General features: G+C 47.2%; 1 protein-coding gene across 10 annotated transcripts in view; it reads right to left on the reverse strand.

Annotated features, from left to right (window-relative positions):
* LOC101940163 (P-selectin-like) overlaps nucleotides 1–12,897 on the reverse strand; it is a 79,549-nt gene that overhangs the window by 14,372 nt on the left and 52,280 nt on the right. For 6 of the 10 annotated variants that reach the window (XM_065555744.1, XM_065555741.1, XM_065555739.1 and 3 more), the window contains 8 exons: nucleotides 11,967–12,152; nucleotides 11,058–11,243; nucleotides 10,097–10,282; nucleotides 9,188–9,373; nucleotides 8,227–8,412; nucleotides 7,318–7,503; nucleotides 6,358–6,543; nucleotides 5,904–6,089 (listed from right to left, as the gene is read on the reverse strand). In XM_065555744.1, coding sequence (XP_065411816.1) covers nucleotides 5,904–6,089; nucleotides 6,358–6,543; nucleotides 7,318–7,503; nucleotides 8,227–8,412; nucleotides 9,188–9,373; nucleotides 10,097–10,282; nucleotides 11,058–11,243; nucleotides 11,967–12,152 — 1,488 coding nt within the window. The remainder of the gene's footprint in view (nucleotides 1–5,903; nucleotides 6,090–6,357; nucleotides 6,544–7,317; nucleotides 7,504–8,226; nucleotides 8,413–9,187; nucleotides 9,374–10,096; nucleotides 10,283–11,057; nucleotides 11,244–11,966; nucleotides 12,153–12,897) is intronic. The other 4 variants (XM_065555746.1, XM_065555742.1, XM_065555748.1 and 1 more) reach the window with 2 other exon arrangements.

Genomic DNA, 12,897 nt, shown 5'->3' on the forward strand with positions numbered 1-12,897 from the left:
GACACAAAGCTGGGAGGTATTGCTAATACAGAGAAGGACCGGGATATCATATAGGAAGATCTGGATGACCTTGTAAACTGGAGTAATAGTAATAGGATGAAATTGAATAGTGAAAAGTGCAAGGTCATGCATTTAGGGATTAATAACAAGAATTTTGGTTATAAATTGGGGACACATTAGCTGGAAGTAACAGAGGAGGAGAAGGACCTCGGAGTATTGGTTGATCACAGGATGACTATGAGCCGCCAATGTGATATGGCCGTTAAAAAAGCTAATGCTGTCTTGGGATGCATCAGGCGTGGTATTTCCAGTAAAGATAAGGAGGTGTTAGTACCGTTATACAAGGCACTGGTGAGACCTCATCTGGAATATTGTGTGCAGTTCTGGTCTCCCATGTTTAAGAAGGATTAATTCAAACTGGAACAGGTACAGAGAAGGGCTACTAGGATGATCTGAGGAATGGAAAACCTGTCTTATGAAAGGAGACTCAAAGAGCTTGGCTTGTTTAGCCTAACCAAAAGAAGGCTGAGGGGAGATATGATTGCTCTCTCTAAATATATCAGAGGGATAAATACTAGGGAGGGAGAGGAATTATTTAAGCTTAGTACCAATGTGGACACAAGAACAAATGGATATAAACTGGACATTAGGAAGTTTAGACTTGAAATTAGATGAAGGTTTCTAACCATTAGAGGAGTGAAGTTCTAGAACAGCCTTCCAAGTGGAGTAGTGGAGGCAAAAGACATATCTGGCTTCAAGACTAAGCTTGATAAGTTTATGGAGGGGATGGTATGATGGGATAGCCTAATTTTGGCAATTAATTAATCTTTGATTATTAGCAGGTAAATATGCCCAATGGTCTGTGATGGGATGTTAGATGGGGTGGGATCTGAGTTACTACAGAGAATTCTTTCCTGGGTGCTGGCTGGTGAGTCTTGCCCACATGCTCAGGGTTTAACTGATCGCCATATTTGGGGTCGGGAAGGAATTTTCCTCCAGGGCAGATTGGCAGAGGCCCTGGAGGTTTTTTGCCTTCCTCTGCAGCGTGGGGCACGGGTCACTTGCAGGAGGATTCTGTGCACCTTGAGGTCTTTAAACCACGATTTGAGGACTTCAATAACTCAGACATAGGTTAGGGGTTTGTTACAGGAGTGGGTGGGTGAGATTCTGTGGCCTGCGTTGTGCAGGAGGTCAGACTAGATGATCATAATGGTCCCTTCTGACCTTAAAGTCTATGAGTCTATGAGAAGTGCTTTCCAAAATCTGAGAGGGACAAGGTGTGGAGCATGCATTTGGAAGTCTTAAAAAAGCAACACTCCAATGCAGAAACTACAGAACACGAACCACCAAAAAAGAAATTCAACCTTCTCCTGGTGGCATCTGACTCGGATGATGAAAATGAACATGTGTCGGTCTGCACTGCTTTGGATCGTTATCGAGCAGAACCCATCATCAGCATGGACACATGAAGGGACATATGACATATGAATCTTTAGCACATCTGGCACGTAAATATCTTGCAACACCAGCTACAACAGTGCCATGCGAATGCCTGTTCTCACTTTCAGGTGACATTGTAAACAAGAAGTGGGCAGCATTATCTGCTGCACATGTAAACAAACTTGTTTGTCTGAACGATTGGCTGAACAAGAAGTAGGACTGAGTGGACTTGTAGGCTCTAAAATTTGACATTGTTTTATTTGTGAATGCAATTATTTTTTGTGCATAATTCTACATTTGTAAGTTCAACTTTCATGATAAAGGATTGCACTCCAGTACTGGTGTTAAGTTAATTGAAAAATACTATTTCTTTTATTTTTACAGTGCACATATTTATAATAAAAAATAAATATAAAGTGGGCACTGTGCACTTTGTATTCTGTGTTGAGATTGAAATCAATATATTTGAAAATGTGGAAAACATCCAAAATATTTAAATAAATAGTATTCTATTATTGTTTAACAGTCCAATTAATCAAGTGATTAATTGCAATTAATTTTTAATTGCTTTACAGCCCTAGTTCAGACCCATCTCGCAAAGCTCAGCCTTAAATATTACAGTACACAATGCAGCCATTACCAACCTGGGAAGACACCCTGTCCTCAGTACATCCCTGTGGGGCATGGAATGCAGCAGGGATGGATGGATGAAGAGCTCAGAGGAAGTGGGTCACTGATAGCTCTCACTATGTAATTGGGAGCATGCAGTGTATACCTCCTGCTAGGAAACTGTAACTAGAGACATTGACTAAACACCTCTTAAGTTCTGTCTGCCCTGCAATCAGAAGCATGCATAAATCAGGCTCCAGCCCAAGCCTGGAAGTCTACACAGAAATCAAATAACCCTGCAGCCTGAGCTCCGCAAGCCCAAATTGACTGACACGGGCCAGGCGCAGGTATCTAGTTGCTGTATAAACATTCCCATTGAGCTCAATCAAAGCCACCTCAAGTATGCTGTAATCCCACCTCTAATTGCAGTGTAGACATACTCTTTGTGTGGAACATCGCTGGTCTTGAACACCAGCCTGCAGCTACAGGAGCAGTGTGCTTCCTCTCCAGGGAGCAGCTCGGACAGTTGTGCTACCCCTGGTTACAGAAAGCAGGTGCAACTGTCACGAGGCCTAGAGAGCTCTACACTAAATCATAATAATGGGGAAAAGGGAGCCTTGCCTTGAGCCTCTAGTTACCTTAGCAGTAGGTGAGACCGAAGAGCCTGTGATATGGAAGTCTATGAATTATGAGAGAGTTTGGAACCTTTTAATACAATTCATACCAACCCAATTTTTCCTATGATAGCTCCATTCAGCACTGACAACTACTTTGCAGGCACACATTAACAGCCATGCCTGAGGCCTGTTCAGAGCTGTGTTACAAGATGACCTGGATAATTATAGGCCTGTCAATCTGACACTGATACTACGAAACATAATGGAGCAGCTGATATGGGGCTCGATTAATAAAGAATTAAAAGAAGGTAATATAATTAATGCCAATTAACATAGGTTTATGGAAAATATATCAAACTAACAATATCTTTGTTTGATGAGATTAAAGGTTTGGTTGATAAAGGCAATAGTGTTGATGTAATACATATACACTATAATACACATACTCTGTAATACACTGTAAAATGTTTGTCTTGTTACTGCACAACATTTTGGTTAAAAAACTAGAACAATATAAAATTATGGCACACATTAAACAGATTAAAAGCTCGCCAATTGATAGGTCTCAAAATGTAATTGTAAACAAGATTCCTCATTGAGTGGGTGTTTCTAGTGGGGTCCTTCAGGGATCCGTTCTTGGCCCAACATAAAATCATTACTGATAAAGTCTTCAGATGACACAACAATGGGGGGAGTGGTAAATAATGAGGACAGGTCATTGATACAGAGCCATCTGGATCTGTTGGTCAGTTGGGTGCAAGAAAACAATGTGCATTTGAAAACAGCTAAATGGAGAATCATAGAACCATAGAATCACAGGGTTAGAAGGGACCACAAGGGTCATCTAGTCTAACCCCCTGCCAAGATGCAGAATTTGTTGTGGCTAACCCATCCAAGATGGATGGCTATCTGGCCTCCTTTTGAAAACCTCCAGTGAAGAAGCTTTTACAACCTCCCGAGGCAGTCTGTTCCACGGTCCGTCTGTTCTAACAGTTAGAAAGTTTTTCCTGAGATTTAATCTAATCTATTATTACATCCAGGAACAAATCATGTAGGCCATACTTACAGGATTGGGGACTCTATCCTGGAAAACAATGACTCTGACAAGGATTGGGGGGGTCGTGGGGATAATCGGCTGAATATGAGCTCCCAGTGTAACACTGTGGCCAAAAGAGCTAGTGTGATCCTTGGATGCATAAAAAGGGGAACCCTGAGGAGGAGCAGAGAGGTTATTTTACCTCTGTTTTTGGCACTGGTGTGACCATTGCTGGAATTCTGTGTCAAATTCTAGTGTCCAAAATTCAAGAAGGATGTTGATAAATTGGAAAAGGTTCAGAGAAGAGCCATGAGAATGATTAAAGGCATCAATTTCTGCGGATTGTAATGACCTCATGTCCCCACAGGACCACCACTTAATCACCTCCAGACCAAACAATTGATCAACAGTGTTGCCATTGACCATCATTAGGTTTAAGTCAGTTCCCTGAGAAACCTCCCAATTAAGCAGATTTGCCAATTAAACTGACTGCAGTTGAAGCAACTATTGAGCAGTCACAAGAACTGGGCTTCTATGGAAAGGGCACCTGGTATCACACCAACTCCACAATATGCACCCTAATCACCCCAAAGTTAATGTTGTGCCTCTGAAGGTCATACACTCCAGCATCTCCGATCCATTCTGCACAAACCCCATCTTGCAGAGGAAGGTGCAGGTTGAGTTATCCGTGAAGTCTCCATGTCAGTGAGAGCAGTTTAATTGACCCCTCTATGGGACAACTAGAACTGGGCACTTTACAGCTGGAAAAGTAAAGCTCAAGTCTTTAACGAAAAAGTCTGGATGTGTCAGAGTTGGTTGTTGGGGGTGAAATGTCAGGGGAATGGGCTGATGGATAGTGAAGTGCCAAGGGTACATGGGTTCATGAAGGTGGGTGTTAGGGGCACAGGGTGCCAGGTGGATGGGCTGACAGAGGTGTGGGTTGCTTGAACTGCAATGTGAGGTTGTTGGGGTCAGAGGCTTCTCCAGCTATAGGCAAGCTAGGCAGCTGCCTAAGGCAGTAGAATCATAGAATCATAGAATATCAGAGTTGGAAGGGACCTCAAGAGGTCATCTAGTCCAACCCCCTGCTCAAAGCAGGACCAATTCCCAGCTAAATCATCCCAGCTAGGGCTTTGTCAAGCCGGGCCTTAAAAACCTCCAAGGAAGGAGACTCCACCACCTCCCTAGGTAACGCATTCTAGTGTTTCACCATCCTCCTAGTGAAATAGTTTTTCCTGATATCCAACCTGGACCTCCCCCACTGCAACTTGAGACCATTGCTCCTTGTTCTGTCATCTGCCACCACTGAGAACAGCCGAGCTCCATCCTCTTTGGAACCCCCCTTCAGGTAGTTGAAGGCTGCTATCAAATCCCCCCTCATTCTTCTCTTCTGGAGACTAAACAATCCCAGTTCCCTCAGCCTCTCCTCATAAGTCATGTGCTCCAGACCCCTAATCATTTTTTGGGCTGATTTGGCCTGGCTGCCCCTCCATCATGCTGAGGGAGTGGGGGGTGACCTGGCCAAATCAGAGTGGTATTGTGACCCTGCGCACCCAGTTTCAATGTCATTCACTAAAATTTAGCCCAGGTGCCCTCTATTTCCTGACATAACAGAAGCACAGCCAAGCCAAATCTGCTGCCCTAGGCCTATGAGAAGGGGATGACACACTGAAGTTTTGCTTAGATGGCAGATTGTCTGGAGCAGCTTCTGGTTGAAGTGTTCTGGCCAGGGGCATGTGGGGCCACGTAAAATGGCATGCCAGAGAGAGGTGCAGCCGGATTGGGTGGCAGCTAATGGGGTGCAGGTGAGCAGCATGCCAGGAATATGGACTGGTGGATCATGAAGGTAGGATATCATGTGTGTGTTAAGAGATAAGGTGCTGGAGGGATAAACTGTGTTGCCAGGGATTGCATCCAATTTGCACACACTTTGCACTGGTGTAAATGGCTGCCCAAGGGGCAGAGCAATGGTGACCCATATCTATTGTCTCCCAATTACAAAACTTTCTCTCAATGAAGCTTTATATTGCACAGCTGCCCCAGATCAAAAGGAACAGTTCCCTGGCTCTCAAACCATTGTACACAATAGCTCTCTTCCCTAGACCTGGCAAAGAACTGGTCCCCTATGGAAAGTCACCTGGGCTCACACCAGCTCAGCAATGTACATTCCACACACCCCACAGTTAATGCTGTGCCTCTACCTTCACAGCGCGGGGGATGCCCTGTCCATTGTCCCAGGGCCATGCACTCCACTCTCTCCAATCCATTCCGCACAAACCCCATCTCGCAGGAGAAGGCGCAGGTGGAGTTATACGTGAAGTCTCCATGCCAGTGAGTGCAGTTTAATCGGCCTCTGCCAGGGGCAGCCAAACCTGGGCACGCAACAGCTGAAATACCAAAGCAGAACAGTACAGATTGCTCCACAACATCTGCAACAGCCCACAGCACTGGAAATCCTGGGCTTAGCTTATATTATCACAGCGGTTACAGAGTTTCCTGTTAGTGATCACAGGGGCTCCAAATCCTGGGTTTAAGATTTCCTTGATTTGCTTTTCAGTTCTGTAAATTCATACTTTCTAAGGCCACAGTGCTTCCTACCATGTGAGCAGAAGTAGCTTCCCAAGCCAGTCCTGCAGCATATAGCCTGTACCGTACCTTCACAGCGTGGGGGACGCCCTGTCCATTGTCCCAGGGCCGTACACTCCAGCTTCTCCGATCCATTCCGCACAAAACCCATCTCACAGGAGAAGGCACAGGTGGAGTTATATGTGAAGTCTCCATGCCAGTGAGTGCAGTTTAATCCGCCCCTGCCCGGAGAATCCAGCACTGGGCACTTGACAGCTGGAATAGCAAAGCAGAACTGTATAAGGGGATAGGTCCACTGGTGGTGGAGGGTGAAGTGACAAGGGAATCAGCCAATGAGGGGGTGAAAGTGCCATGGGTGTGTCAGTGTATGAGGGCGAGTGCTGGAAGTATGGAGTTCTGGGCGATGTGGTGCCAGAGGCATCATGTGCTCGGTGGTGCAATGCTGGGGATTTCAGACCATTGGGGTGGCGTGCCAAGGGAACTGGGTGCTGGGTGGTGAAATGCTATGTGGAATGAGGAGCTGGGGTGTTAGCAGCTCTGGGGGATGAGATGCCATCATGAGTTCAATGGCTACGTGTCAGAGATGTGGTGCCAGAGGGGGGAGCTGTCTGGAGGGGGGCACCAGGGACAGGGAGTGATGATTATTGAATTGCCGGGTTTGTGGGGTGCCAGGAGTCTGTGGCTGGTTGTGCCTGGGGGAAGGTAACGGGAACAGGAGCCAGAGGACAGTAGTGCCAGGAGTTTGGGGGCATTCACTTGGCACTGGTGTAAAAGGCTGCCCAAGGAGCAGGGCAATGGTGACCCATATCCATTGTCTCCCAATTACAAAACTTTCTCTCAATGAAGCTTTATATTGCACAGCTGCCCCAGATCAAAAGGTCCAGGCCCCGGGCTTCCAAACCATTGTACACAATAGCTCTCTTACCCTAGTGCTGGCAAAAAAGTGGGCTCCTATGGAAAGTAACCTGGGCTCTCACCAGCTCAGCAATGTACATTCCACACACCCCACAGTTAATGCTGTGCCTCTACCTTCACAGCGTGGGGAATGCCCTGTCCATTGTCCCAGGGCCGTGCACTCCACTGTCTCCGATCCATTCCGCACAAACCCCGTCTCGCAGGAGAAGGCGCAGGTGGAGTTATACGTGAAGTCTCCATGCCAGTGAGTGCAGTTTAATCTGCCCCTTTCCGAAGCAGCCAGCACTGGGCACTTGACAGCTGGAATATTAATGGAAATTATATCCAGGAATAGATTGATCAGTTTAAATGATAAGGACATTAAGCAAATAATTCCAGAAGAATCCAATATAAAATGTAATCCTATTTCACATCCCTGGGTTACAATAACATGACTCAGGCTTATTTACTGAGGTTACATGTTCAAATCAGCACACATAAGGTGTCTCCACCAAACTAATGAACTCCTAACGAACACTGAATTTACTATCCTAAATGGCAGTTAGCCAAGACAAATATCCCCCTTTTTGACTTATTGAGACACTAAAGCAAATTTGCTTTTGGCCTTTAGGCTAAAGTGCTGTGCAGTCTCAGTTCCCAACCTAGTAGGTAAGACACTGTTTCCTACTCCTGTAGAAGCTTGTCTCAGTAACTACTATGGCTAACGAGATATTGACCTTGCTACTGTAATTGCTAGAGATGGGTTGGTATAGGTACTCTGAAGACCTCCATTAGTCTGTACTGATTGCTCCACGACATCTGAACAGCTCACAGCCCTGGAAATCCTGACCTTAGATTACATTATCACAGCAGCTACAGAGTTTCCTGTGAGTGTTCACAGGGGCTCTAAATCCTGCATTTAACATTTCCTTGATTTGCTTTTCAGTTCTGTAAGTTCAGACATTCTAAGGCCACAGTGCTTCCTACCATGTGAGCAGAAGCAGCTTCCCAAGCCAGTCCTGCAGTGTATAGCCTCTACTGTACCTTCACAGCGCGGAGGACGCCCTGTCCATTGTCCCAGGGCCGTACACTCCAGTGTCTCCGATCCATTCCGCACAAACCCCGTCTCACAGGAGAAGGCACAGGTGGAGTTATATGTGAAGTCTCCATGCCAATGAGTGCAGTTTAATTGGCCCCTGCCCGGGGAATCCAGCACTGGGCATTTGACAGCTGAAATAGCAAAGCAGAACTGTATAAGGGGATAGGTCCACTGGTGGTGGAGGGTGAAGTGACAAGGGAATCAGCCAATGAAGGGGTGAAAGTGCCATGGGTGTGTCAGTGTATGAGGATGAGTGCTGGCAGTATGGAGTTCTGGGCGATGTGGTGCCAGAGGCATCATGTGCTCGGTGGTGCAATGCTGGGGATTTCAGACCATTGGGGTGGCTTGCCAAGGGAACTGGGTGCTGGGTGGTGAAATGCTATGTGGAATATGGAGCTGGGGTGTTAGCAGCTCTGGGGGATGAGATGCCATCATGAGTTCAATGGCTACGTGTCAGAAATGTGGTGCCAGAGGGGGGAGCTGTCTGGAGGGGGGCACCAGGGACAGGGAGTGATGATTATTGAATTGCCGGGTTTGTGGGGTGCCAGGAGTCTGGTGGCTGGTTGTGCCTGGGAAAAGGTAACGGGAACAGGAGCCAGAGGACAGTAGTGCCAGGAGTTTGGGGGCATTCACTTGGCACTGGTGTAAAAGGCTGCCCGAGGAGCAGGGCAATGGTGACCCATATCCATTGTCTCCCAATTACAAAACTTTCTCTCAATGAAGCTTTATATTGCACAGCTGCCCCAGATCAAAAGGTCCAGGCCCCGGGCTTCCAAACCATTGTACACAATAGCTCTCTTACCCTAGTGCTGGCAAAAAAGTGGGCTCCTATGGAAAGTAACCTGGGCTCTCACCAGCTCAGCAATGTACATTCCACACACCCCACAGTTAATGCTGTGCCTCTACCTTCACAGCGTGGGGAATGCCCTGTCCATTGTCCCAGGGCCGTGCACTCCACTGTCTCCGATCCATTCCGCACAAACCCCGTCTCGCAGGAGAAGGCGCAGGTGGAGTTATACGTGAAGTCTCCATGCCAGTGAGTGCAGTTTAATCTGCCCCTTTCCGAAGCAGCCAGCACTGGGCACTTGACAGCTGGAATATTAATGGGAATTATATCCAGGAATAGATTGATCAGTTTAAATGATAAGGACATTAAGCAAATAATTCCAGAAGAATCCAATATAAAATGTAATCCTATTTCACATCCCTGGGTTACAATAACATGACTCAGGCTTATTTACTGAGGTTACATGTTCAAATCAGCACACATAAGGTGTCTCCACCAAATTAATGAACTCCTAACGAACACTGAATTTACTATCCCAAATGGCAGTTAGCCAAGACAAATATCCCCCTTTTTGACTTATTGAGACACTAAAGCAAATTTGCTTTTGGCCTTTAGGCTAAAATGCTGTGCAGTCTCAGTTCCCAACCTAGTAGGTAAGACACTGTTTCCTACTCCTGTAGAAGCTTGTCTCAGTAACTACTATGGCTAACGAGATATTGACCTTGCTACTGTAATTGCTAGAGATGGGTTGGTATAGGTACTCTGAAGACCTCCATTAGTCTGTACTGATTGCTCCACGACATCTGAACAGCTCACAGCCCTGGAAATCCTGACCTTAGATTACATTATCACAGCAGCTACAGAGTTTCCTGTGAGTGTTCACAGGGGCTCTAAATCCTGCATTTAACATTTCTTTGATTTGCTTTTCAGTTCTGTAAGTTCAGACATTCTAAGGCCACAGTGCTTCCTACCATGTGAGCAGAAGCAGCTTCCCAAGCCAGTCCTGCAGTGTATAGCCTCTACTGTACCTTCACAGCGCGGAGGACGCCCTGTCCATTGTCCCAGGGCCGTACACTCCAGTGTCTCCGATCCATTCCGCACAAACCCCGTCTCACAGGAGAAGGCACAGGTGGAGTTATATGTGAAGTCTCCATGCCAATGAGTGCAGTTTAATTGGCCCCTGCCCGGGGAATCCAGCACTGGGCACTTGACAGCTGAAATAGCAAAGCAGAACTGTATAAGGGGATAGGTCCACTGGTGGTGGAGGGTGAAGTGACAAGGGAATCAGCCAATGAAGGGGTGAAAGTGCCATGGGTGTGTCAGTGTATGAGGATGAGTGCTGGCAGTATGGAGTTCTGGGCGATGTGGTGCCAGAGGCATCATGTGCTCGGTGGTGCAATGCTGGGGATTTCAGACCATTGGGGTGGCTTGCCAAGGGAACTGGGTGCTGGGTGGTGAAATGCTATGTGGAATATGGAGCTGGGGTGTTAGCAGCTCTGGGGGATGAGATGCCATCATGAGTTCAATGGCTACGTGTCAGAAATGTGGTGCCAGAGGGGGGAGCTGTCTGGAGGGGGGCACCAGGGACAGGGAGTGATGATTATTGAATTGCCGGGTTTGTGGGGTGCCAGGAGTCTGGTGGCTGGTTGTGCCTGGGAAAAGGTAACGGGAACAGGAGCCAGAGGACAGTAGTGCCAGGAGTTTGGGGGCATTCACTTGGCACTGGTGTAAAAGGCTGCCCGAGGAGCAGGGCAATGGTGACCCATATCCATTGTCTCCCAATTACAAAACTTTCTCTCAATGAAGCTTTATATTGCACAGCTGCCCCAGATCAAAAGGTCCAGGCCCCGGGCTTCCAAACCATTGTACACAATAGCTCTCTTACCCTAGTGCTGGCAAAAAAGTGGGCTCCTATGGAAAGTAACCTGGGCTCTCACCAGCTCAGCAATGTACATTCCACACACCCCACAGTTAATGCTGTGCCTCTACCTTCACAGCGTGGGGAATGCCCTGTCCATTGTCCCAGGGCCGTGCACTCCACTGTCTCCGATCCATTCCGCACAAACCCCGTCTCGCAGGAGAAGGCGCAGGTGGAGTTATACGTGAAGTCTCCATGCCAGTGAGTGCAGTTTAATCTGCCCCTTTCCGAAGCAGCCAGCACTGGGCACTTGACAGCTGGAATATTAATGGGAATTATATCCAGGAATAGATTGATCAGTTTAAATGATAAGGACATTAAGCAAATAATTCCAGAAGAATCCAATATAAAATGTAATCCTATTTCACATCCCTGGGTTACAATAACATGACTCAGGCTTATTTACTGAGGTTACATGTTCAAATCAGCACACATAAGGTGTCTCCACCAAACTAATGAACTCCTAACGAACACTGAATTTACTATCCCAAATGGCAGTTAGCCAAGACAAATATCCCCCTTTTTGACTTATTGAGACACTAAAGCAAATTTGCTTTTGGCCTTTAGGCTAAAGTGCTGTGCAGTCTCAGTTCCCAACCTAGTAGGTAAGACACTGTTTCCTACTCCTGTAGAAGCTTGTCTCAGTAACTACTATGGCTAACGAGATATTGACCTTGCTACTGTAATTGCTAGAGATGGGTTGGTATAGGTACTCTGAAGACCTCCATTAGTCTGTACTGATTGCTCCACGACATCTGAACAGCTCACAGCCCTGGAAATCCTGACCTTAGATTACATTATCACAGCAGCTACAGAGTTTCCTGTGAGTGTTCACAGGGGCTCTAAATCCTGCATTTAACATTTCCTTGATTTGCTTTTCAGTTCTGTAAGTTCAGACATTTTAAGGCCACAGTGCTTCCTACCATGTGAGCAGAAGCAGCTTCCCAAGCCAGTCCTGCAGTGTATAGCCTCTACTGTACCTTCACAGCGCGGAGGACGCCCTGTCCATTGTCCCAGGGCCGTACACTCCAGTGTCTCCGATCCATTCCGCACAAACCCCGTCTCACAGGAGAAGGCACAGGTGGAGTTATATGTGAAGTCTCCATGCCAATGAGTGCAGTTTAATTGGCCCCTGCCCGGGGAATCCAGCACTGGGCACTTGACAGCTGAAATAGCAAAGCAGAACTGTATAAGGGGATAGGTCCACTGGTGGTGGAGGGTGAAGTGACAAGGGAATCAGCCAATGAAGGGGTGAAAGTGCCATGGGTGTGTCAGTGTATGAGGATGAGTGCTGGCAGTATGGAGTTCTGGGCGATGTGGTGCCAGAGGCATCATGTGCTCGGTGGTGCAATGCTGGGGATTTCAGACCATTGGGGTGGCTTGCCAAGGGAACTGGGTGCTGGGTGGTGAAATGCTATGTGGAATATGGAGCTGGGGTGTTAGCAGCTCTGGGGGATGAGATGCCATCATGAGTTCAATGGCTACGTGTCAGAAATGTGGTGCCAGAGGGGGGAGCTGTCTGGAGGGGGGCACCAGGGACAGGGAGTGATGATTATTGAATTGCCGGGTTTGTGGGGTGCCAGGAGTCTGGTGGCTGGTTGTGCCTGGGAAAAGGTAATGGGAACAGGAGCCAGAGGACAGTAGTGCCAGGAGTTTGGGGGCATTCACTTGGCACTGGTGTAAAAGGCTGCCCGAGGAGCAGGGCAATGGTGACCCATATCCATTGTCTCCCAATTACAAAACTTTCTCTCAATGAAGCTTTATATTGCACAGCTGCCCCAGATCAAAAGGTCCAGGCCCCGGGCTTCCAAACCATTGTACACAATAGCTCTCTTACCCTAGTGCTGGCAAAAAAGTGGGCTCCTATGGAAAGTAACCTGGGCTCTCACCAGCTCAGCAATGTACATTCCA

Source organism: Chrysemys picta, chromosome 8 (genome assembly GCF_011386835.1).
Source record: "Chrysemys picta bellii isolate R12L10 chromosome 8, ASM1138683v2, whole genome shotgun sequence".
Lineage (NCBI taxonomy): Eukaryota > Metazoa > Chordata > Testudines > Emydidae > Chrysemys > Chrysemys picta.